At 41.0% G+C, this 27,048-nt stretch overlaps 1 protein-coding gene across 5 annotated transcripts in view; it reads left to right on the top strand.

The window, feature by feature from the left end:
• The window catches only part of NOSTRIN (nitric oxide synthase trafficking), a 58,405-nt gene extending 32,103 nt beyond the window's left edge, over positions 1 to 26,302 (top strand). For 4 of the 5 annotated variants that reach the window (XM_029932988.1, XM_029932986.1, XM_029932987.1 and 1 more), the window contains 9 exons: positions 3,239 to 3,364; positions 10,969 to 11,067; positions 11,163 to 11,288; positions 14,894 to 15,002; positions 15,882 to 15,970; positions 19,353 to 19,478; positions 20,637 to 20,736; positions 21,080 to 21,169; positions 24,163 to 26,302. In XM_029932988.1, coding sequence (XP_029788848.1) covers positions 3,239 to 3,364; positions 10,969 to 11,067; positions 11,163 to 11,288; positions 14,894 to 15,002; positions 15,882 to 15,970; positions 19,353 to 19,478; positions 20,637 to 20,736; positions 21,080 to 21,169; positions 24,163 to 24,299 — 1,002 coding nt within the window. In that variant the 3' untranslated portion in view covers positions 24,300 to 26,302. The remainder of the gene's footprint in view (positions 1 to 3,238; positions 3,365 to 10,968; positions 11,068 to 11,162; positions 11,289 to 14,893; positions 15,003 to 15,881; positions 15,971 to 19,352; positions 19,479 to 20,636; positions 20,737 to 21,079; positions 21,170 to 24,162) is intronic. The other variant, XM_029932989.1, reaches the window with a different exon arrangement.
• Positions 26,303 to 27,048: the final 746 nt, after the last annotated feature.

The raw sequence follows: 27,048 nt of genomic DNA, 5'->3' as shown, positions 1-27,048 counted from the left end.
CTGCGCGGCAGTTCTTCCTGTTTTCCTGCTCAGCAGTCCTTGTTCTCAGCAGAAGCTGATCTAAGTCTCCCTTCTTCTCCCACCTCCATCCTCGCCACCTATCTGAGCAGACTGACTCTCTCGCCTCCTTCCTCACAGAGTAAATGAAAATCAGCTCAGCCACCTGCCTACTAGAGTCATATGTGCGATTGGCCCGGCCAGTTCTTCATGTGCTTGGATTCCCATCCCATTCTGCCTCTCAGAGATGCTTCTCTTGACTGTTTCCCTTTCTCCTGTATCGTGGACATACTCCTAATAGCCACTTCTCGTCAGTCAACACGTCCTTCCCCACCCCGTCTTGGGAGACTGGGAAGAAGCAGGGAATCACCTTTTTGTCACCCTGTTCCTGTTCCTCCCCAGATTTTTTAAATCATCTCTCCTTTTTACAATAATATTTATTGAAAGGATTGTCTGTGCTCTGTCTCCAATTTCTCACCTCCTGATTCACTCCTCAAACCATACCAATCAGGCTTCCCCCCAGTTCTACTAAGAGTGTTCTTGCCTGGAAAACAATGTCATCCTTGTTGCTAAAGCCAATGTGTACTTTCCGGTTCTTACTTTATTTAACTTCTTAGAAGCATTAAGCATTGTTGACTTCTGCTTTCTAAAAAAAAGTCTCTTTTAAAAATTTTTTTAGTGTTTATTTTTGAGAGAGGGAGGCGGGGGAGATAGAGAGAGAGAATGAGCAGGGAAGGGGCAGAGGGAGAGAGGAGACACAGAATCCTTAGCAGACTCTAGGCTCTGAGCTGTCAGCACAGAGCCCAATGCAGGCCTTGAACTCACAAACCACGAGATCATGATTTGAGTCAAAGTCAGACACTCCACCAGCTTAGCCACCCAGATGCGTCAACATTTTCTTAACTTCAGCAGTATCTTACTCTTTTGTTTTTTTTCTTTCTGGCAATTTTTTCTTAAGCTCCTTTATGGACTTCTCTTTTTCTGTCTGACCTTTTTATATTGCTTTTCCTGATGATTTCTCTCTTGGGACTCATTCTGTTTCATTCAGCATTCTATTTCCAGGGTCCCACACAGTATTCTCAAAATCAGGTACTTGACAAATAACCAGTACTCAGCAAATACACTCTCAAAGCTTGAACTACCGTATCTATGGTGATCATACCCAAACTTATATCTCCAGCCCAGCCAGTCTCTAAATTGCCTTCTGGCACCTCAAACGCAACATCCAAGATTGGAGCCATTATTTTCCTTTACCAAATATATTCTCTATTCCTGTATTTTCTATGTCTTTTGAATATTGCCAGTTAACATAACCTTGCTGTTCTACCTCCTAAGTGAAATACTTCTTGAATTTTTCTACTGCACTAGTTTAGGTGCCCCTCCTGGCACCCCAGTGATACCTAATCTTTATATCATTCCAGGCTGGATCACACAGGCCCTGTGGGTCTCTGACTAGAGGCGGAGACTACCTGGTTTCCTTTTCTAGTCCCAGAGCCCAGTACATGACATACTGTGGCCCTCAGTAAGTGTTTGATGAAGAAATTAATGAGATGTTCATTCTTAGAGAAGGAAAAAAAAGCCTTCACTATCTGACAGATTTTTGGTAAAAATTTCTGAGAATTTCCTTAAATAAGAATATAAAAGTCTACATTCTTCTTTTATATCTATTTGGGGTTATTTGTTGTAAATTAGCTGAGGGGAAACTTCTAGTCAATTGCTTTCTAGTGGAGGCTGATGAAAGTGAGGAGCCATCTCAAAAGTGGCTTCATTCTCATTGCCAGGGATGTGAGCATTCTCAGTAAGAATCTAAGGCAAAGTACAGCCATGGCACACTTCCAGCCTTTTCACTATATTGTTATCAGGTTAAAGCTCACAAGCTCATGTTTCCATAGATAAATGTGGTTCATTACACTTGATATACAAAACAAAATGTGTCCTGTGTAAGTCATACATCAGAGCCGAGGGACAGTTGAATGGCTAGCATATCAACTGGAATAATAAAGTGAGTGGTATAATATTCACCATTTTGAATGAATGTTCTTTATTACTGAAACATTAGTCAAAATGTTCTTAAACATAAAGAAGGTCATTTTTAAAAGTCTTTGTCTCTGTCCTTGAAACTCCTAAACTGCTTAAGTTCCAGGGATCTTTGGTAGCCCTTCAACTGTGGTTTGAGGACCATTTGCATCAGAATTACCTGGAGAGGTGGTGAAATCCAGATTTCCCAATCCCATTACAGAACTAAAGAGTCAGTATTGGCACCTGTGGGATCCTGAAAATCTGCAGTTTTATAAGCACCCAGGTCCATCCTAGGCATATTCAAGTTTGAGAATCATTCGTGTTAACCCAACTTCCTCTGTTCTGAAAGATGTGGAATTACTTGTCTGAGCGTTTTGAGAATCAATTTCAGTTACCTTGGTACAGAGTTTTTTATCACTTTGATTAAGAAGACTTCATAGTTGGATAGCCACTTTTGGTGGTGGGCGAGAAGGGGCTCTTTGTGGAGAAGCAGATCGCTGGGGAGGAGGAGGAGGGAAAAGCGCCTGGCGAGCCATGCATAACTTATAGTGAACATTAACGTCGGCCTCAGGCTCCTCACCGGTGATCCAGTTCTAAAACTACATGCTTGCATAATCTCTACCTGTCCTGGTAAGAAATGCACAAGGATTTACCAATAAGAGTACAGGAATCATTAGTGGGTGACAGTCTTGAGCTGGAGGTTTTTAATCTGCTCATTTCCCCTCACCTGTCATTGTTTTGGTGAACTTCCTATGGGGACATCACATCACATTTAAGGACCTCAACTTCCTCCTGTGAAAAATTGAAGGAGGGACGCCTGGGTGGGTCAGTTGATTAAGCATATGACTCTTGATTTTTAGCTCAGGTCATGATCTCACGGTTCATGAGTTTGAGCCCTGCCTCAGGCTCCGTGCTGACAATGTGGAGCCTGCTTGGGAGTCTTCTCTCTCTGCCCCTCCCCTGTTCTCTCCTTCTCTCTCAAAATAAATCAATAAACTTTAAAAAGAAAGAATTATATTGAAAGGCCCTTATGTTTCCTTTCAGCTCTGATACCTCTTTTTTCTGAGAAAGATCTTTGATTTTGTCATCTCTAGTTACCGTCTATGACTTTAGCTGGAAGTTGAGAAATGTCTCATTGGGATGTACACAACTCTTTACCTGGAATTACAAAAGGCCTTGATAAATGTGTTAATGAGTATGTGGCACTGACCTTTTCCTTCAGCTCCTCAGTAAACTGAAAAAATCGACTGAGAAGTTGGCAAAAGAAGATGAAAGTTATTACCAAAAAAACATGGCTGGCTGTGCTACCAGACTGAAGTGGGAAAACACTCTAGAAAACTGTTACCAGGTGAGTTCTATGCTCACGTTTTTTTCCTCTTCCATGGAGCTCTGTGAGGCCTTGAAAATGAAGGTCAGACCTGCAGCTACAGGACCTGATGATCTCTGTCCTTGACTAGAACCCTCACTCTAATGGTGACTTTGAACAAACCACATAACTTCTAATTGTTTCCATTTCTCCATGGATAAAATAATCAGTGAATATTTATTGAGTGTCATTGGCCAGAATCTAATTCTCAATGGACACAGTAGCACTCAGCTAGCCTCAAAAAGTGCTGTCAAAGTAAAGTATTAGGTACTCAGAAATGAGTTTTAGGCCTGAGGCAGATTTATACAGTAATCACTTTGGGGTCCCTTTGTATGCCAGGCTCTGTGACAGGCACCGGAGCAACTATGAAAGTACCATCTCAACTTGGGATGTGTACAGTTAGCAGCAAGGAAGACATCTAAAGAAAGAATTGTGGCAAATCATCCAATAAAAATTAAAATGTGTGAACAAGCAATTCACAAAAGGGAAAATCAAAGTTACCAACAAACATATGAAAAGATGCTCAATCATTTGGGAAAAATTAAAAACTAGCAATGCCATGTACTGCCAAAAAGAATGTCTGGGAAACAAGAATTCTTGTCTCTCTCTAGGGAGAATAATTTGATGGTATCTACAAAACTTAAAATGTGCATACATTTGCAACATGCAGTTCCCCTCATAGGCATATATCCTATGAAAATCTATACCTGTATACCATTATGTATAACAATGTCCATTGCAGAACAGGTTTAAATGGCATAGTAAGAAAAAATTGTACATAGCCTTCATACCTTTCACTAGAGGAATGACTCTAAAAATGTGCTCTAATTTAGAAAGTAGACTAATATAATATCTAGCAATAAATAATAATTAAAACTACATTTAAACACAATTTAACCTCAACAAACATAATGTTGAAGAAAAGAAACATGCTATTTATACGCTTAATGTAAATTAAAGCATTTGAAAAATGCACACTCCAAATGACAGTGTTTTTATGTGTGTGTTTGTAAACTTATCCATACAGACTGAATGTATGTTGGAGGAGGGAAATGGGAATTCAATAGTGCGGCCACATACAGCTACATCACTTGTAGACAGTCTAGCAGAGGACAACAGAACAAAACACAACACCCAGACTTAAAAGTTACTCCAACTACTGTATATCTGAATAGCTTACCTCTCTGTTTTTAAAGTCAACATAAATATGACCAACTTAAATAATTTTCAATTCTGGGTACTAAGAACATGAATGTTTGGGTTAATTTTTTCCCCACATTTTAAGTTAAAAAAACTATTTAAAGCAAGGTACAGTTGCAAAAAGAGGCAATCACGATACAGTTTGATAAGCACAGAAATGTGCAGCTGATAATGGCCAACGTGTCACAGGTGCTGCTTACGGACAGGCACTGGGCTAAGTACATCCACTGCGTTATATTTGAATTCATCACAACATTAGGAATAGGTCATAATTTTATTCTCAATTTATAGTAAGGGAGTGGAGGCTGAGAGACATGAAGGAACTTGCCCAAGATGACAAGAGTCAATCTAGGCAATCTGATGCCGTGGACTTAACCTCTACTTTCTGCTTCTGCACTAACAGCAGCTGGGCAAGCAGAAAAGGAAAAGCTGTGTTTAATCTCTTGCTATTCCACTTTCAAGGTAGGATAGATGCAGTTAGGGAAGAACGGGGAAATTAAAGGAGAGACAAAAATTAGGCCAGAGAGGAAGACATGAGAATAAACCCTACTTTAATTTACACCTTCAAGCATAGGGTCCTACTACTCTCCTTGCTTTTGTTGACTAGGTTTTACAAGAAGATGGTAAGAAAGGGCCAAGGATTTAATTTCCAACCTGATCCATCTGAAACCTGGACTTCTAACCTGGCTCTGGTCTTGCTTCATCCACCAGGACTTCTCAGTGGCCTTGTGGCTTCTCCACAGAGGCTGGCTTCCTTGGGAGCCCTGATAGATTATGAGAAAGAAATTGCTGCTCCCCTTCCATCTTCCAGACACCCTTCAAGGGTGATGAGAAAAATACGTCTCCGTGTTTCCACCCTTCTCTCCTCTCTAATCGAAGCAATGGAGGACAATTATGATTTTACCTGGGATGGCATCCAGCGGGCCGTCAGAATGTCTTAGGTGCTGCTATTACTTATCTTTTCAGAGGTTCTCACTAGGTCTCTCTTTCCTTTTTTTCTAAGTTTTCTTTCTTCCTATTAGGGTCTTCCTACACCTCTCCTCTGGACCAGCCCCCTTCCAGCAGCCCCAGCTTTTCTCTTGAAGCATCACGGAAAGGATCTTCTTTATTTATAAAGTCTCTCATGGTGACAAGATACACACTTATTTATATTTTGAAAGATATCTTTGCAGACAACCAAAAACACAGACTCTTAAATATAGAGAACAAGTTGGGGTTGCCAGAGTGGACGTGGTTGGGGGGTAAATAGGTGAAGTTCCCTATAAGTGAGGAGTACACTTATGATGAGCACTGACTCGTGTATAGAGTCTTTGGATCACTATATTGTACTCCTGGAACTAATATAACTGTTCATTATACTTAAAGTCTGTTTTTGTTTTTTTTTAGTTTCTTTCAACTCAGCTTTAAAAATATTTAAGACTCGAGGTTTTTTATTAGAATCTAAGGCAGGGCACCTGGGTGGCTAAGTCAGCTAAGCCTCTGACTCTTGATTTTGGCTTAGGTCATGATCTCATGGTTTGTGGGTTCGAGTCCACGTTAGACTCTGCACTAACAGTGCAGAGCCTGCTTGGGATTCTCTCTTTCTCTCTCTCTCTGCCCATCCCCCACTCACGCTCTATCTCTCCCTCTCAAAATGAATAAACATTTATTTTAAAAAAATATAAGAAAGAATCTATGTCATAATCAGAATCTCCATAAGGAAAAGAAAGATTTCTTTTCACCCTTCTTGTGTCCCGGCTTATTGGTACCCTTACTTTGTATTCCTTTGACTTGTATATACTCAGTCCGCACCAACAAGTTGCTGACTCACATATCATTGTGTTTACATTACTGTATACAAACTCAGGAGTAGAATGTTATATTCATAAAGACAAATAACAAAAGTGGGTTGGGTGCAATTAAAGGGGAATTTTATTATATGTGTGGGATGTGAAATGTGACAAGTGTTGCTCAGCTTCATGTTTTCCTCCATTCTCCCACCAATCTTTTGTACAACTGGGGTATAAGAATTCATTCAAATGTCCTATAATGTATCCTCTTACCCCTTCTTACTCTCCAAATTAGATTTACAGATTCTTTCAGAGAACATTCACTGAACTGTATTTGAGGCAGTTTACTAGATCCTGAGAAATATGAAGTTTCAAGTGTGGTTATGAAGTAATAAAACCAATTCCACAAACCACATGTAAAATTAGTCTTATTATTTATAATCATACTATGTTCAAGCCGTATTTCCTATCTTCCAAGAAAAAACAGTTCAGCTGGTAGAAATAATCTTTAATATATTTTGGAAAATAATAGCCACGCTAGTAAAAATTACAGTGAGCCAAATATTTGATACTAACAGAACTTACTCAGGGAATTATTTTAGATTAAATGTTCACTTTCTCAACCAGTATTGTTCATCTGAACCACAGAACACAGAACATAATGTGAATGACTGTTTTCCCCGTTCTCCCAAGGGTGGTAACCGGTGCCAATGTAGACGCAGGGGGACAGAGATCACTCAGAAGGCATACAAACAATGGTTGTCTTAAGACAATAGGTCCCAATCCTCTCCTTATGTTGAAAAACATAATTTTTTCCTATAAATCCATCTTGAGAAAATAGCTGAAAAACAACCCAATTTCTTCTCAAAATACATTATAAACAAAAGGGAGGAAACAATTGAACCAGCTAACATTAAGAGGATGCCTAAATGAATCAAATACGCTATATGCAGTCCCACAAAAAATCTATATTAAATGCTGTTTTTAGAGACTAACAACATAAAAAATTGCTTTTGGATAATGTTAAGTGAAAAACCAGGATACAAATTTGACTAACTTGATAGATAACTAGAAAGATAAAATCGTACATACATGCATACCTACATGGACTGAAATACATCAATATGCTAACGAGTTATCTCTGGGTAGAAGACTTATAAACAGTTTTTAAATTAATTTGTTTGTGGCCCTTCATAGTTCTAAGACAATGTCTCAAAGCAGCTAGTTTGCTTGTTAAAATTCCAATTCCTGAGTGGAATCATCCCTAAATGGGATGAATCACAACCTCTCAATGGTTTTAGGAAGGGATCTGGGTGATTGCTATGCATACTAAAATTTGAGAGTTCTTGCTCTAGAAAGAACATGAGATTTCTTTGATCACTTTATGAAAGCAATTTAGATGAAGTCCATCCAAATTCCTTTGTTCATGCAGACAAGAAGCCAGGACAGCAGCACTGAAAAGAATGAATGAAGAGGATAAATTGTCACAAAGCCTGGGCCCCAGACAGGCTCCAAATCTGCTAACTGTGACCACACTCTCACGTACACACTGTTGTAAAAGCCCAGGACAGTGTCAGGTCTTGCAGAGTATTTTGCTTTTCTACCACCCACTTTATACAAAAATAAAAAGATAATGGAAAACAATAATTCATTAGATGAGATATGGATTTCCCCTTTGCACAGTGGAATTTATTTCTGCCTCTTTTCATGAGCAAACATAGATCATTTTAATGATTTCCCTGAAAAGTAATTAAAATCCCTTAGCCATTATCATCACCACCAAGAGATACTGGTTGTTCTCGTCTCAGATTGAAGCTGGCGGCTCAGCATTTGCCAAAATAAGGAAACAGCTGCCCACTAGGATACAATGTGTCCTTAACTCCTGGCTTTTGTTTTTTTCTCCTGTTCTTTGTTCACAGTGTGAAACTAGAAGAGCTGTTTTTCTAAAGCTTTCTCTAAGGTGTAAAGTCTCTTTTTGAAGATGGTTCCAGTTCAAATGATTGAGTTCTGGTCAAGTAACTGAGCAGAATTTGTCCTATTTATTGCTTAGGAAGCATAGATCTCTGTCCTTGGAAGAAGCAATACATTGGATAGGCTACTCTTCTGTGTCTTTGTTTTTTTTAATGTTTTATTTATTTTTGAGAGAGAGAGAGAGACAGACAGTGTGAGCAGGGGAGGGTCAGAGAGAGAGGGAGACACAGAATCTGAAGACAGGTTCCAGGCTCTGAGCTAGCTGTCAGCACAGAGCCTGATGCGGGGCTCAAACCCACAAACCGTGAGATCATGACCTAAGCCGAAGTTGGACGCTCAACAGACTAAGCCACCCAGGTGCCTCTCTTCTGGTCTTTAATCCTATATCTGGGAGACTGAGGGCACACAACCACTTTCACATGGCTGGTGCCTGGCAAGAGTGAAGAAAGACTCAGGAGACCAAGAACAGAAACAAAGGCATTTAGCTCACTCTGACTTACAAAAGTTGTACAGCTTCTGACTCAACAAAGATGTGGTCATGGGGGAGCAGAGCTCTGGCTTCTTGCTTCAAATGTCAGGACACTTGGTACAGAATTGAAATTTGCATGTGATTGGCATAAATTTTCATAATTGGTGCCTAGCTTTTTACTACTTGCATTTAATAGCAGTGTTAAAATGATTATATACCAATAAACAAAACCTGATATACATATAGAATGGAATATTATTCAACCTTAAAAAGGAAAGGGATTCTGTCACATGCTGCAACATGGGTGAACATTGAAGACTTTATGCGAGGTGAAATAAGCCAGACACAAAAGGACAAACATATGATTCCTCTTATATGAGATACCTAGGGTAGTCAAATTCATAGAAGAATTAAAGTAGAATGAAGATCGCCAAGGGGGATGTGGGAAGGGGTATGGGAATTTGGTTTAATGGGTAAAGAGTTTCACTTTTGCAAGATGCAAAAAGTTCTGGAGGTGGATGAGACCTATGCACACCATTGCACAACGGTGTGAATGTACTTAATGACACTACTGTGTACACTTAAGAGTGGTTCAGGGGCGTCTGGGGGGCTCAGTCTGTTAAGCGTCCGACTTCAGCTCAGGTCATGATCTCACGGCTCATGAGTCTGAGCCCTGCATCGGACTCTGTGCTAATGGCTCAGAGCCTGGAGCCTGCTTCGGATTCTGTGTCTCCCTCTCTCTCTGCCCCTCCTCCACTCATGCTCTGTCTCTCTCTGTCTCTCAAAAATAAATACACATTAAAAAAATTTTTTTACAAAGTAGTTAAAATGGTAAGTTTTATGTTATGCAAGTTTTGCCACAATTAAAAAAATGTAAATACATTTTTAAAAAGGTTTAAAGTGACTATACACCATAGATAAAATAACAACTGAATGTGAATGCAGTCTACCGCAGGGATATAAAGGACCACCATGCTGTAGTAGGCCAGGATACCCTGGAGATATGCCTAGAGAGGTAGATGAGAGAACCTAATGATCTTTGTGACTCTCTCTCCCCCACAACTCCCACCCTACCAAAGGCCTTGAAAAGGACTTGACCTTCCTACTTCTTATGGAAATGCTACCCACCAATTTGCCCAAAGCACTCTTCATGAAAGACTATTTCTGAGTCTTCTTTATTGTGTGGCATGGAGTTGGGTGGCATGGCAGGCATGAGAGCAACCAACCTGACCTCTGGACAGAGGAGGGATGCGCAGGCCTCGTCCTTACAAAGATGAGATGAAAAGCATGTGGTCTTGGGCACCTGCCACCTCTGTCAAAGCCCAAAGTCCTCTGCGCACACACCCAGCAGCCTCCCACCCCTCCACGCGGCCAAGAATCCCATCTGGCCCAGCTCTCACACAATGCCTAGCTGCTGGCCTGCCCTGCACTCCCTCAAAACGACCAGTCAGCAGCTCAGTCAGCAGTGAGTGGCAAAAATCTAATAACTAACTTTTTCTAAAATCTTAATGACTAACAAAGGAAATGTGACATCCCTTTGTTTACCCTTCCTAGGTAAAAGCTATGAAACTCTAAGAGTAGAATTTTTATTATTCCACGCAAAGTGGAGAGGCTATGGTTCCACCTTCACACAGTGTTCTTGAGTCCCCCCACCCCAACCCGCCTCGCAAGGCCGAACTCTAGGCCAGGATTATGAGTTGATCAGACTTTGCTGTTCTGCTCTTGTCAAAAAGTTTCCTTCAGCTCACCTGCCCATGCAGAGACTAGCAGAAGGCCTTGTATATACTATAAACAGTTCTAAAAATATTTAGCATCTAAATGTACTTCCAAGATATGCATATGGGTTTTCCTTGGTTTCATTCTCCTCTAGAACTCACAGATGCTTTTTAAGTGATTCCTTTCTCCCCTTTCTTTGTGAATGTCAGGTAATCCAAAACATCAGCCGATAGGCCTTTCTGGCCAAAACAGCCTGGGGAACGTATGTGAGGGAAACCAATCCTAAATGAGGATAAACAGGAAATACACCAGTCCCCCCACTGCAGCTTGGATGTGACATAAACAAGAGGCACTAACATGACAGTTCACTTAGACTTTCTTTGGGTGTGTCAGCGCTTAGTGGGTAATATTAGTTTTGCACAACAACTGCCCAGACTTACATCATTTCCCAACCTTTTCAGAGCATCCTGGAGCTGGAGAAGGAAAGAATTAAACTTTTATACAATAACTTAAACCAGTACAGCCAGCATATATCTGTTTTTGGCCAAACCCTGACCACAGTGAGTAGTAAAGGTTTATCTATTTCTGATATGCGTGGTAAGAACCGGCAGGAAACATTCTTCAGTAACCTTGTTCTGCTCTCTTGGCTTTGCAGTGCCACACGCAGATTCACTGTGCCGTCAGCAAGATAGATGTTGAAAAAGACATCCAGGCTCTCATGGAAGAAACTGCAGTTTCATCCACAGAAAATAAATCTGAATTCCTATTAACTGATTACTTTGTAAGTATGGAAAGGAAAGAAGTTCCATTAATGGGGAACCTTAGTCATATATTGAGGGATTCATTTTGTAAGAAAAATTGAGAGCAATTGTAAATGAAAGTATTGATTTTTCATAGTCTGTATAAATAAAAAACAATATGTGGTTTACAAACTCGGCAATAGAAATATGTCTTTGGTGTTCTCTGGAAGAGAAGAAAGTCAAAGGAGATTCTAGACTGAATTTTTATACTCAGTCTTTTATATAAGAATAATGCCAGGCAGACGTGTTTCATGATCTGTAAGTCTAGAGCTGCACAACAATTACCCCCAAACATAACTGGTTAAAACAAACATTTATTATCTCCTAGTTTCTGTGGGTCAGGAATCTCGGTGTGGCTTCACCCTCAAGGTGTCAGCCAGGAGTGCAGATACGTCAAGGCTCTCCTGGGAGGTGACCTGCTTCTGAGCTATGAGGCTGATGGCTAACCTTCAGTCCCCACTGACTGGTGGCTGGAGACACCAGCTCCTTGTCATTTAGGTCTCTCCACATATGGGGAGTTCACAATATGTCACAATACGTCTCTTCCCCCAGAACTGGTGAACTAAAAGAGACCAAGCTAGAGTGTCCAAGACGGAAGTGTAGTCTTCATAAGCTAATGTCATAAGTGACATCTCTTAGTATTGTTTTTGTTAAAACCAAGTCAATAAGTATGGCCCATGTTTACATGGAAGAGATTGTACAAAGGCATGATTCCTTGAATGTGGGAATCATTATCAACATTCTTCATGGTCTTTGCCTTTGAAAATCTTGAACCATAGTATAGAAGCTTATTTTGAGGGCATTTGGGTAATTCTACTATTATATGAAACTTGCTAAAAACTGATCAGTTACCTAATCTCTTTGTTATCTTGGGGTAAGTTCTTTGTCTTCTTGGGTCACTCCTCAAAGATTTTGTGTTCTGCTCCCCTCTTGGCAGCCTTAATTGCAGTGTTCTAGGAGCTGATCATTAGTTACCAAAATCTGCAGGAGGAGTTTCTGCTAGCTCCTCCCTGGGCGCTCTGCTATCTTTCATCCAGACTTTAAAGGCTGGACTGGGAGGGTTCATTTCTCCCTGTCTAGAGAGCTAGCCTACTGGTCATGTCCTCCTATAGGATTAAAAGTGTAGCTGAAGTCAACACCCCAGGACTCCTGTGCAGGGAACAAGAGATAAGGGAGGGGGAAAGCCATTCAGATTGGGCACAGCAATGACTCCTGACTAGTTTAATCCCTCCCTACTTTCCAAACAGCAGTAAGTGACCATCTATTTCTTTAATCAAATCTTTTATTTTTTAACCTGGGCAAAGGTGAAGTGAATTAGCAATAGCAATTCAGCTCAGAACAATAACAAAGGAAGCCATGGGAATGGAAAGGAAGATTTGATGGGGGGTGGGGGGGAAGAAGTGCTGTTCTTTGTTTTGTTTTTTTGAATCCTTCTAAAGAGGGTAGGTGACTTCTTAGATGGGAAAATGTACAATAAAATATATTTGTTATTCTCTTTAAAAAATACCCCTATTGGCTAAACTGCTGATAAACTAAGGGTCATTCTTCTTGAAAATGTGATTAGGCTTCTAGTGATATGTAAGGAGGCGGCCATGACAGTTTATCTTTAATTGCCATGCCCATGGAAACTTTGGGTTTCTATGGAACTTCAGTGTACCAAAACTAACAACTACATATCGGTTGTCTAAGTGAATGGATTGATTCTCCAAATGTGTAAATGGGATTTTCTCAGTATCCTCAAAGCAAAACATCCCCAAATTCTGACTTTATAGACATTGGCAATAAGTGTAGACTGATTTACATCTAGTGCTGAGAAATGTACATGGACTAGGGTAAGACACACCAGATAGTGAGGGGCTAGTGACCAGTGTGAAAATATTGGTAAGGTTACCATAAGACCATGCTTAGAAGTTGTATCTGAAGTTTCATATGCCACCTTTGGTATTGATCTTCTTTCCAAAATCTTTGGAAGAGAAGGACAAATTTAAGAAAGTTAACAGACAGCAGTATTCTTGCCTCAAATTGATCTAGTAGTGATCTGTCTCTAGAAATACATTTGTAAACAACAGGTGTCCACAGATGATCCAAATGAAGCCTTAGCCTGGCATGGGAGGCAGAGTGTGATGTGCGTTACTCCAACAAGAAAGGCCTGAGGGTTGGAGGTGGGCAGCCACGCAGTTCCACTGGGGCTCAGGTGAGGGCATGACAGCCACTGTGGGGGAAGCAGATGGGGAAGAGAACTGGGACTCAGTGGAGCGGGGTTTCATTTGGGCCTGTTTCTTTTGGGCCTTCATTTATGTCTCTGAGTGTCACAGGTAAAATGAGGAAAATAAAACCATACAGTTGTTGTAAGAATCACATGTAATAAAAATATAGGCTTGTATAATATGTAATTCATAATATATAAACATTTTTATCTAGACCTCATTATTTCTATAAAGCCTGTTTGCTTTGCTCTAAATTCTCATGCCTCCCTTTCTTCATGATAATCTATCTAAATCTGATCTCTCCACCAACTTGCAGGATCCCAGATTTTCTCTTTCCATATCATAGAAGTCTTGACTCCTCAACTGCCACCTTCAGTCATTGGTGTCCCCTCTTTCTCCACGGGTCCCCATCCCTCTGCTCACTCATGTTCAGCCACATCCCCACCTGACCCTAACATCCCCTTTTTTTCCCATTCAGCCATTGAAATATTGTATGTGAAAACTCAGGTGTCGTTATTAGTTTCTCACATTTTATAGGATAAAATCTCTATTTCAGCCCCAAAATCTGGCCTAAACTACAAAGATAACTTTTCCTTCCACTATGTTTGCACAAGCAACTGGCTGCTCTGTTTATCCCTGATACGTTTTGTTTGTTTGTTTGTTTGCAGTCCTCCCTCTGTTCTTTTGCTTGAGCCATTCCTCCTGCCCGGGCACCCTTTGCCTTCCTTCCCCTTGACTGAAAAATCCTAGTGAAGTCTTCTGGCTCCTTGAAACTTTCATGCCTTGGCACTCACTGAATCACGCATTCCTGTCTGCACCATTCATGAGTGAATGTGACCTAGAATTGCTAGGTCTCTTGGTGCTGTGCTTCAAGGCCTGACTAAATTAGAGACCCATTCTGGGAAGAGCTCACGTGTCCCCAACAGCCAGCCAACGCAGAGCAGAACGCAGCAAATATTTGTCCACTCCTGGCTCGAGGCAAACACACGATGCTACGTTGGACATTGAAAGAACTCTAACTGGAACAAAGACAAATAGGGAGCAATATGTATCCAACAAACTGGTTTATGTATCAAGAAACTATGAAATGACTATAGTAAAGCTCTTCCTCCAACAATGATGTGTTCTATTAAGGAAAGTACTCAGCTGTGTACTGACAAGTGGACAGGATATTTTCATAGTAAGCAGGCCTAGAGCAAGCAGAGCAATCTGTATAAACCAGGGTTATCCTGCTTTTATTATTATTCTTTTTGCTCTTTTCCTCCTGTCCAGTTAATATTAAATACAGTTGTCAGGGAAAGTCTCAGTACAGCCGGGAGGAGCAAGCCTTACTGTTTTTCCCCTGAAATTGTTAAGCATCCTTTTATTTCTCCCTAAAGGAAGAAGATCTTAACAATGCAATGAATAAAGAGCGACAAGAGTCTTCAATAAAATCAAAACTCCTGAGACTGCAAAAAGATATCGAAAAAGCCTCAAGAGACCGGGCAGGTGTGTAATTTTATCTGTGGATGGCCAGATACGTGTCCTACTCGGAGATTTCATTCAGAGTTAGGGTGATTCCACTTTTGCCAACTGGGTCAGGGACCATCTCATTTAAAGAATCCTATGTCAAACCTAATTTGTGTGAATAAAGAAAAATGGGAAAGAAGAAAGGGGAGCACAAACAGACTGAAGATGACAGCTTGGTCTATTTGAGAGAGCTATAGAAGCACTGTGTCCCCATTTCCAGAAAGTCAGCATATTGCCGTGTTTCTGAAATTGGCTGTAATGAGGGACAATTTGTTTGGTTTAAAACACGGCAAACCTCCTGTGCACACAGCTTTTGGTTTTCTTGTTTGTTTCTTTCCAAACTATCTTTTCAAACTATCCTTCCACGTGAAGAAGTTAGGTATGTCAGAATGTGAAGCAGCTCTAAAGCGATACAGTTAATAAAAACAACCCCACACTTGTGATTCTGGAACTTGGAGCTTATCTTCTGTGGACCAAAGCAACCCATTGAAATGTAATCCCTGTCAGGAAATCCAAGAGAGTGAAATGTTTAGAAACCTAAATACCGTAGTGAGGGAGAGCCTAACGCTGTGGGAAGTGTTGGGAATGGACCACGGCCCGGGTCCACAGGATTCGGAAGCTCATCTTGCAAAATAATAATCAAGATATTTTTAAACTCCAGCATTTCTCAGATTTCATTAAATGAAGGTACAGGCCACTGGTTCAGTAAAATTTAGTAACAACTAAGTCAGAAAGCGACTCCAGCATTGGGTCCTCCTGGCACCACCTCTGGGCGCAGGGTCCCTGGCTGCCCCTCTCACCTGTGTCCCGCCAGGGCAGGATGGACAGCGGTGGCTGAGGGAATCATTTCTTTGCCAGGTTTGGAACAAATGCTGCAATCCTCCTCCAGCGACTCCACCTTCTCCGACACAGAGAGCCAAAGAATCACTGCAGCCTTAATGGACGAGGTAAATATTTGCAGAGTTCACCTTCCTAGATTTAATGATGAAAGAGTTATTTTTAGAATGCTTGTTTTGGGGGCCGGTTTGACCTCTCTTTGCCTTCCTTTTCTCATGACACAGAAAAAGCTAGTAAGAGAGCCTCTATGGTCACCTCCTGGACAGCAGTTTGAGGGATCAGGAAAAATTCAACTACTTAGAAATGTTTCCTTTAGTGTCCATCCTGGAAAAGAATTGTGCCTAAAATAGAATTCCCCAAAATAGAATGATTCCATCAAGGTCTGGAAACCGTGTGTACTTTAACCCAGTTAAGAAAAGTAATAAAAAAAGAAGAAAAAAAAAGCAGGGCCTGCGTTCAGAAAGCTCTGTATCTGGAGCTAACCTGCCACTTACAGGGACTTGGGACTTTAGTTTTCTCATCTGTAAAATGGGGATATTGGTCCTACCTCAAAGGGTTCTTGTGAGGATATAGCATTAGTTAGAAAATGTCAGTACAGCGCACAGAGGAGCGCTGAAAACCTGGTGACCATGAAGATCCCGTTTTCCACTGACCCCCAGCTAACCTCAGGGTCTTCTGAAAACAACAGGAGAGAAGACAGATGCGAGGCACAGAAGGAAGAGGGTCGTCTGGGATGTGTGGCAGAAGCTCCTGAGAAAAAGGGACAAAACTTCAGAGGCTGAGGTTGTTTTGAGGGGAGGGGAGGTGCTGTCCGGAGAGGGCAGGGAGAGACATCTCTTAGCCTTTTTGCCAGGAGCCTGGACCACAGTGGCCCGCAGGCATTTGTGGGGAGTGAGGGTCAATGCTGTCGATTCAGAGGAGGCCACGGTGAAAGAGAGGTTAGCAGAGGGCTGTGAATTCTAGATAGGAACAAAGACAAACAGGTACTATGCACTATGAGTGCTAGATACAGGTTTTCTGCTATGATCAGAGAGATAGGAAGTTGACTGGGGTTAATCGGAGACGAATTCAGGAAGAGAGAAATCTTTAGCAATGTTTTGAAGGATGCGGGAAGGCGGGCCAGCTGGCCCTACCTTGTACCTAGCCTAACTCACTCTCTTGAAAGCAGGTACCTAATAATTCTGTCCAAACAGGCAATTTCAACAGTTCTTTCGTGAAAGGAGACAGATACTGCTAGGTACAGTTTAATCTATTGTTTAGCAGAGGCTTCCTTTAGAGCAGGTGCTGTTATAAAAACAAACCTAACACTCTTAGTGAAAAGAAAGGCCTGAATTCTGTTCACTTGGAAACAGAGCTCTAACACACTTGCAGTGACGCATGGCTATAGTTTTTACGAACGTATAAAGCAGTCTGTAGAACATTTTCTGTGATAGTGCAAAATGTTTGGTTTTCTAATTCCATGCAAATAATATTTACCAAAATAAAGTCCTATGTACCATTTCATGATGGTGTTAAGTTATAAATTTATTTCTTTGGTTGTTCTTGCATAGAATTTTGTGATCGTCATTACCAGCATAAAACATGTATTGGGATCATCTGGGTACACACTGGCCTGACCCACAGTGGAGGGTGCACGATCTGAGAGGGTCTGACCCCTGAGGTCATGGTCTTTATGATGGAGCGAATATGAACCCTTGAGCAGTGGATGGCAAATATCCGTGTAACTTGGTTGCATCCAGTGGAGGGATACAGTTAGACTTCGTGTTACTCAGGGAAGGTTTCTTGCAAGAGGAAACTCCGTTTCATTTAAATTCTTCCCAACTCCTTGACTCTTGGTCCTTCTAGTGCCATATTTGAAGCAAGGACGTTGATAATGTTCAAGGAGAAAGGACGCTTGCCCTATGAGGCTTTCAGATGCAGACTAGGTCTAATAGTAGAAGGTATGTGGGGGTTTTGTTCTCATCTTAGGTAAGCCTGTCCCACGATGCAATTGATCAGAGGTGTTCAGTTCAGTTCAGTCCAACTGGAGGTGTTGCGGTCCCTTGGCAGGGAAGTTAGGGTTAGGAATCCCCATGCCGGAGATGAGGAAAAGGGAGAAATAATGGTCAGGAAGAGATTAGATAAGCAGGCCCCTTCCAATGTTTACATTCTGTTATTTGATTTACTCTAACTGAACATGGCTTAACAAAGAAGTTATTATGAAGTTTCTAGTTCAAGGTCAAATGGAGAACAGGAGGTCAAATTAAGAACTAGGAGTGTATCTTTAGCTTTATTTTTTAGATGTTTATTTATTTACTTGTGTGTTTGTGAGACAGAGAGAGGGAGAGAGCTAGAGAGAGAGAAAGTGAAGGAGGGGCAGAAAGAGGAGACAGAGAATCCCAAGCAGGCTCCACGCTGTCAGCAGAGAGCCTGATGTGGGGCTCAAACTGGCAAACTGAGATCATGACCTGAACTGAAATCAAAAGTCAGGGTGCTTAATGGCTTGAGCCACCTAGGCACCACTAGCTTCACTTATTTTTACACTCAAATACTCCAGAACATTCAGTTTCCAGAAGTGTTACTGCAAACTTTTGGGGTAATATAAGACCTCATCTTTTTTTGTTTTTTTGCTCTTAATGAATGCTATTATGTTAATTACATATCTTTTTTTAAAATAGTTTATTGTCAAATTGGTTTCCATACTACACCCAGTGCTCTTCCCCACAAGTGCCCTCCTCCACCACCACCACCCTCTTTCCTCCTCTCCCCCTCCCCCTTCAACCCTCAGTTCATTATCAGTATTCAATAGTCTCTCAAGTTTTGCGTCCCTCTCTCTCCCCAACTCTCTCTCCCTCTTCCCCTCCCCCTGGTCCTCCATTAGGTTTATCCTGTTCTCCTGCTAGACCTATGAGTGCAAACATATGGTATCTGTCCTTCTCTGCCTGACTTACTTCACTCAGCATGACACCCTCGAGGTCCATCCACTTTCCTACACCTGATGAATGAATCAAGACCTCATCTTTTTAAGAAAAACACTAACAGCAGCAGCAGCAGCAAAACCCATCTCACACCATTTCCAGTTTAATTCTATTGATACAAGTTCAGTTGTGTTCACGATACTGAGCACAATGTTCATCTGCCATTCTTCAAGGCCCACTTATTATTCTGCTTCTCACTGCTCAGAAGAAAATAGCTCAGAGTAAAGCTACTTGTTGCCACAAAATACTGAGTAATATATCTATACTGAGTAATGTATCTCTCAAACTTTCTGGCTTACCCTGTAGAGAAGAGTCCAGAATGAGGTGCGCTTAACAACGAAGCCTTTCCTTTAAACTACGTAAAGTTCCATTTTTTGCTCCATTTAGCATTTTTTGTGCATATCTGCATGAAGTTGAATGTGTACCTTTCTAGACCTCTTTGTAATATTGGAAGTTATCCTGATATCCCTTTATCCATCCAATTATACCTCATTTTCTGGAAATTTACTCACATGGCCAAATGATGTATCCACAGACCAATTTGAAACTAGACCTTTTGCAAGCAAACTCCTACAAACTGTCATCAGTGCTAGCAGAGCTTGAGCAAAGACCTCAACCCAACCATCCCTGCAGTAACTCCATCTTCAGGTGGAAAGAAAAGGTAAAGCTTTTAAGAGATTTGGTTGTAATTTCATGACTGGGTTTGCTGTGTGGAGTGGCTTCAAGGAGTATGGGGGGGGGAAGGCTGTTATGAATTATATGTGCCATATGCCCCAAATCCCAATTGTGGAATTTTACAAAAAATTTATTTTTTATTCCTTTTGGGTGCAATATCAAGATTCAATCACGAATGAAGACATTCTTTGTGGACCAAACATGAGCTAATAATTCTTTGGAGTCCTTCTTCCCCCTCACACCTTAACTTTATTCTTTGAACATGCTTTCAGAATAAAATTTCCATGTGCCTAAATTGTAAGATTTTGTGACATGCTCTAGTCCCATCCATTTCACATAGTATGTGGTGTGGATAAAGTGTGAGTGTAATTTAAAAAATTCACACCTGTGTGTTTTCCCGCTGATCCACTCGAAGAATGGATGACGAGCGCGTGAACATACCTGGGTCCCTGAGTATCCTGCAGCTGTTTTCCATTTCCTGTCAGAAGGGGGAGCTGTGACCGTCTTGTGATAAGGGGACCTTTCTCTTCCCGTGAAACTCAGAGCTTTCAAAGGGTCTCAATCATGGCAGACTGAGTCAGGGCAATTTCACGTGCATTAAAGCCAATTAAAGTTGAATTTGTAGGGGGCACCTGGGTGGCTCAGTTGGTTAAGCCTCCGACTTCAGCTCAGGTCATGATCTCACGATCGTTGAGTTCGAGCCCTGCGTCGTGCTCTGTGCTCACAGCTCAGAGCCTGGAGCCTGCTTCGGATTCTGTGTCTCCCTCTCTCTCTACCCCTCCCTGCTCATGCTCTGTCTCTATCTTAAAAATAAAACATTAAAAAAAAATTTTTTTTAAGTTGAATTTGTAGAAGTAATGCTGTAAAAGTTATTATTTGACCTTGAGGTGCATGTCAGAATTGCAAACACAGGCTATAAAATACAGTAATTGTCTAATTCTGAAAATATTAAGGCTTTAGCAACAAGAAAGCTTTACAGTACAGTTTTTAAGTGTTAAATAATTCATTTATACTTTCCCCCCAAAAGTTAAAAAAAAAATCCTGAGGAAAACGGCTGGGGAAGAGTTACTTCTAATAAATACTTTTGATGACAGTGTTATTAAAAATAACTTTTTTTTTTTTTTTTTTTTTACTATTTAAACAGCAACAGACACATAGTTATGTGAAAATATCTCGGCCTTTTCGAATGAAGGTGAGCAGGGCATCTTCTGCTGGGCAGAGAATCCCGAGTGCTTCATCTGCAGGTAATCCTATGCCCACAATAATTTGGGGTCAGGTTCTATTGGTAAAGCACATTGCTACATTTACATTTTATTTTCAGAATCCTTTGGCTCTATATCAGTGCAAAGAAATTTGCATTTCAGTTAGGACTGCTTAATTTGTTGGTATTTGTAGCTTTCAGTGCAGATGTTATCCAAAATGTGGAAAGGACTCAAAAAGTGGAGGGTGGAGGAAAAAATGTATAATATGAGAAGGTACAGTATAGTTCATCTCGGTGCCTTACCATTCATAGCTAAAGAGCTTCCCATCATACGCACTTTGCCTACTGACACAGCGTTACTAATTATGACTGGATTCAACTTTCAGCCTCGGGTGTGGCCCAGCTTGGCAGTGGTCTTTGCAAGGCTTTATATTCTTTTCAGGCCAGACAAGATGATGAACTGAATTTGGAAAAAGGTAAGAATCATTTTTAAATAGTTTGATTGCCTTCCCATCTAATTTGACTAAAACTCCTACCTTTGTTACAACAGCCTTAAAAGTTACCACAACATCAAATCATTTCAGGTTTATCACGACCTTTCTTTAAAAAATAAGATAAAGCACATCAAAAATAAGAGTCGCATAATAAAAATAGCTAACATTTATTCAGTGTTTACTCAGTGCTGGACAGTGCTACAAGCACATTGGTCCATTTAATGAGGTAGGTATTATTATTTATTCCCATTTTATTGTCGAGGAGACTGAGGCATAGAAAGGTTAAGTACTTTGGCTGAAGTTTCAGGAAGTGGTAGAGCATGCTTTGATCTCAGAAACCCAGACGCCTGCTTTTTATCACCGCGCTAACCTGGGAATGTCAGTAATGGAAAGTTACTAGAAAGGTAGCCTCACCTTTTTCTTTTTCAGAAAATTAAACACACAAGAATGTGAAATGACTTCTTCTCATGGCTTAGGGTCAGCTTGAATTCTAGACCCAGGTCAGAGGACTTCCAGCTTAATGTTTCTCCTACTTATCCCTTAGAAAAGCGTTTTATGGCCAATCTAAGGAAACAACCCTTTTCTCCGTATCGCAGAGTTTTGATGAACATGGAAAGGTATGCTGTCATGGGTTATTGAGACCTCAGCGTTAAATAGCAGCCACTAGCCTCAGCTTTCCTTGTGGGTCTGCTTGGCAACAATATTTGGGTGCGAAAGCTGAAGTAGAGATCTGGAAATGAAATGGTTCGTGAGAAAGAGTTGTGTTATAGGAGAGAACCGTTTACCTACAGGCAGGACATGGCGCCCAGAGCCAACAGGAAGTCATGAGGGGTTTTGCAGTCATACCACAGGGACACCATGTATTTGCTATTGGTTAATGGTGGCTTCCTTTTCAGTTTGTCGGTCAGATTTCTTCCAGCAACTACTTTGTCTTCCAGTTCAGAAAGAAATAGAGATTAGAAAAAAGGAAATATAGTAGACCCTCTCCTCTGTTCATCTTAAATCAATGTTGCCTTTACCTAAAAGCTGGCAGTGTCGGAGAAGTCACTTTGTTCTTTATCACGTCATCGTAAGGTTACCTACAGCAGTAAGTAAATAAAATGCTGTACTCCCACTTTCCATGTGAATAAAAAACACATTACCCAGATGCCACCTAGACCCCAGGGCCTGAGTTTCAGTTACATAGTTACACGATAAATTTATTATCTTCTTTATTTTCAGTTCTCTGTTGGCAGCAAAGTCTACTTATACTTTATCTCATAAGTGGGTTTTTTTTATTTATTTAAAATTTTTTTAATGTTTATTTATTTTTGAGAGAGAGAGATTGTAAGCGGGGGAGAGGGAGAGAGAGAGGGAGATACAGAATCTGAAACAGGCTCCAGGCTCTGAGGTGTCAGCACAGAGCCTGATGTAGGGCTCAAACTCACAATGCTGAGATCATAACCTGAGTGGAAGATGTACACTCAACTAACTGAGCCCCCCAGGCTCAGTGGGGGTTCTTTAAATAAAAGGAGCCATTGGAGTCTTAGGGAAGCTGGCAACAAGATTTTAAATTATTTGTTTGAATTCCTATTAGTGGACTGTGTCGATCTGCTGACTTGAGAGAACTCATTGGAGGTAGAACTTAGGCTAAGAATTATCTCCTGTAAGAATAAAAAGTGATTTATGAGTGAGGTAAGATAGAGCGGTAGATGTGGACGGTGTCTTTTGCCTAAGAAAGAAAATCACTGGCGAAGAAAATGAATGAAAGAAAGACTAAAAATATGACCCCAGAAGGATGCACAAGGTCAAGGCACTTTCTTGGATCCTAAAGGAAGTGGATGTTTCTGCTCTAATGTGCAGAAAGCAGCCAGAGAGGAAGGACTCTTTCTCATAAGGGAAAGATGTAGCTAGAGTATTTGGGGCATCTACAGTTAAGCTTGAGGGTTATTAATATCAGAATGGTATTTATTAAAAGAGAGAAAATTAGAGAAGGGCCATGTGTTTCTTGGGAATTCTATTTATTTGAATCATTGTTTTAAAAAGTATTGTCTTCAAATTGATATTTTATTAAAGTTATCAAAATTGTTGAATGGGGATTATATTTCTGTGCAAAGTTTTGAGTTGGAACTTTGGACTGTGAAATTGGCACATGTAATGGAGGGGAGCCATCTTGATCTAAAGAAAAGTCTGGTAGTTGAGATAAAATAGTCACCATAGCAGACTGTCTCGGCCACCAACATGAGAAAGCTTTAACACACAGACACCAAAAAAAGTTTGATGAAAAGCTGTATCTGAAGTGAGCCATCCAGCATGAGAAGAATATATGATCCAATGTAATTCTGTTTAAAAAAAATTTTTTTTTTGCGGGAGACGCTTGAGTGGCTCAGTTGGTTAAGCGTCCAACTTCGGCTCAGGTCATGATCTCATGGTTCATGAGTTCGAGGCCCGCGTCAGGCTCTGTGCTGCCAGCTCAAAGCACGGAACCTGCTTCGGATTGTGTAACTCCCTTTCTCTGTTCCTCCCCCATTTATGCTCTGTCTCTCAAAAAAAAAGTTTATTTATTTTTGAGAAAGAGAGTACAAGCAGGAGAGGGGCAGAGAGAGAGGGAGACACAGAATCCAAAGCAGGCTCCAGGCTCTGGGCTATCAGCACAGAGCCCGATGTGGGGCCTGAACCCAGGAACCACGAGGTCATGACCTGAGCTGAAGTCAGACACTTAAGCAGCTGAGCCACCTAAGCGCCCCAATGCCATTCTATTTTATGGCATAACTTGGTTGCTCGTTATCTTATTCTTTTTAATATTCTCTGCATTGTGCCTGCTTCACACAGAGGTGTTCAACAAGTTTGGCTTTATGTGAATCATGTGCAGAGACTGACGCTAACAAGTAACCTCTTGAAAGTAGAATCTCCTTAAAATGATTTTACCAACTGGGCTCAGGCTTGTGCTGAAATGGCAGAGACCCATTTGTCTAACTAAATGTGCATTTTTACAGGCGACATTGTGACTATATACAAGAAAGGAGAAGAAGGATGGTGGTTTGGTTCTTTGAACGGAAAAAGGGGCCATTTTCCTGCTGCTTACGTGGAGGAGCTCCCTTCAAATGCTGGGAACCCGGCTACACAGGCATAAAACAAGATTCTGAACATACTGCCTTACTCTGTAAACTACAATGCGGTGCAAATAAAGATAAATGCTGACATCTTTACAGACAGGTAATGCAGTCCCACCTGTGAGTCACGGCACTTTGCATTCTTGTTTATTTGATTGAAACTGAGTTAAGAGATGGGGAGCAAAGGGAGAAAAGAAAAAGACCTGGCAGTTCCTAGAGTTCTGAAATCCTAGGAGACCCTAGTGATGCCCCAGCACAGCTCCTGGTGTCACCCAGAGGGAGACAGAGTTTAGATCATTCAGCCACTTGCCTGAAGCCACACAGTTTTCTGGTCACACAACAGAGATTGGGACTTAGATGTCTTTATCATCTGGATTATGTGCCCACAGGCCAGAGCAGACCTGTGAGGGGTCAGGCAGTGTCTGTGGGATGAGGAAAAACAGATTAAGTTCGGCAGAGCCTTGGCAGATAAGACCCCAGGGAGATGGGCCCAGGTTAGAAGAGGGTTGAATAAAGGATCAGGAGTGGAGGCCAAGAGCCCCTACGATCAGGAGAGGGGATGGTAGACAGGAGGTCTGATACTTGGTGGAGGAGCTCAGGGTAGGAGCTCCCTCCTGAGCCAACAACCTTCTGAGGTAGTGGCTTCTCACATACCTTCTATGCACAGCCAGAACTGCTCTTAGCAGAGAGCTCTGAGCCAGAGATGGCTTGGGGTCTGAAAGCAAGAGCAAGGTGGATGGGAAAGGTTGAGAAGGAGACAGTGCCTGAAATCTCTTGCCTCCTTGTCCATTTGGAAACTTCATATACCAATCTAGAGGCATGAAACTTGTACTTCCCAATTAGTCTGTATGAAAAGAATACCCTCAGCAGCTTCCTAGTGGGAGGAACCTTAAACACTAATGAATCTCTCTGGATGGAAAGTTCTGGAAACCAACATTTACTGTTAAAATGGAGTATTTAGAGAGAAGCAGCTTTATGCTCCTTCCCCAAATGCCCTTTAATGGGTAAAGATTGGGGATGGGAGAACGGAGCCTCAGATGCTTCTCAAGAGGAACATTTTGGAATGGAGAGAAGTGGTGTAGCAGCATCTTTCAGAAAATGACCTAAGTCAGCCTGGAGATTACACTTTATTGAATGGAAGGTCATAGTGTTGATAGAAACATCTGGGCATTTTCCTTTGTGTGTAATAGTCTGACATTAGAGTAATTAAAGTCTATTCCATTACTGTCCTGCCACCTACATCTTTTTCTTTATTTATTAAATTTTATACTCTCAAAAAGGAATTTTTCAAACCAAGGTGCATGCATTTTTAATACTCTGCACCACTGCACGCCTATGGCAGGATATAACGAGCACATAGATATATTTATAGATAGAGATACCAGACCTGAAGGAGCTCAGGTAAATTTGTTATGTGAGACATAACTTACAGCCTAGAAGAGCAGATCAGAAGTTTTAATGTCATCCTTAATGGTGTGCTAATGAAGGCTTTCTACATGTAGAAAGTTGACTGAATAATAGGCCATTAGACCATGAACAGAAAATTTGAATTTATATTTCCTCTTCATCTTACTTCTTTCCATTAAGCCTTGATGTATAAAAAATTGTGTAGCAATTGACTGCAGCCTGCAATGGATCATTTGTGTAGAGAAAGTGATGGTAATCGTGGTTGGGCCCTGAAACTCACTGGAAGTAATTTTCAAAGAAAGACGCCCCTCTTTCTTCATAAATCAGTTTTACTTTGGGAAACCATAAATGATTTTCCTGTTTTGCAATGTTGCTGAAAATTCTTTTTGCATCTGTGACATATAATTTTTAAACCTCAAAGAAATACTATAGGCAAGCTGTATATACAAATATAGTTGGGCAGGACAGACTTGTTGAATATCTTTTTAGTAGGGCAAGAATTTTCTGATTGGACAGGTGGGAATGGTAGCCCTTATGTTTAGATGAAAAGTCATATTGTGAAGGTTAATGATGTACACAAGTCTTCCATACAGAATAAAATAACTTTTAATATTAATACTTTTAAAGTCTTTATTGGGCTTTCATAATACATTCCACTGTGCAGATCCATGTCTCAGGAAGTTGTTAGGAACATTAACAACCTGAAATGTAGGCAGTAGACGCCTGAGCCAGATTTTCACTGAAAACATCAGAAGTCATTTTTCTACTTAATCTTCTTTTTAGTCGTATACAAACTGATACATCCATCATGCTATCAACCAGAAAGGTCTATGAATTTCATTTTTTGGGCATTTTTAATTACCCATAGTAATTAATATTTATAGTGACAAAAAGCACTTTAATCACTTAAAGTGCCTTCCGATCTATCAAAAAGTAATATCCAGTTGAGGGCAAAGTAAATTTTATTGCACAGTATTATAAGGCTTTAACTGATCAGGAATTTGAATAGAGTGTAACTTTGTTCTCCTCTCCCTTCCACTCCCCTCTTCCAGCAAAACCAAAACCAAAACCTCCTAAAGTCTTAATGGCGTTGGGCATGTAATCAGCCTGACCTAGGGCAAGAAAAGTGTATGAAGATCAAATCACATGCCCTGTTGTTCTTTGTGGTGTTATACAGAAAGGGTGAATAATCCCAGAGAAGATGTGCTTGGAGTGGGGGCAGGGGGGCTAGGAGAGGTGGGACTGGGACGTGGACCAGGTTGGGGACACAGCAGAGAAGAGCAGGAATCTTGTGCAGAGGGAGTGCAGCTCCTCCGATAGAGCTACGAGGATGGCGTCAGAGATTCTGGGAAGCTGTGATCC

This window comes from Suricata suricatta, chromosome 3 (assembly GCF_006229205.1).
Source record: "Suricata suricatta isolate VVHF042 chromosome 3, meerkat_22Aug2017_6uvM2_HiC, whole genome shotgun sequence".
Lineage (NCBI taxonomy): Eukaryota > Metazoa > Chordata > Mammalia > Carnivora > Herpestidae > Suricata > Suricata suricatta.
Note: the sequence above shows the minus strand (reverse complement) of the source record. Positions and strands in the feature narration are given on the sequence as shown.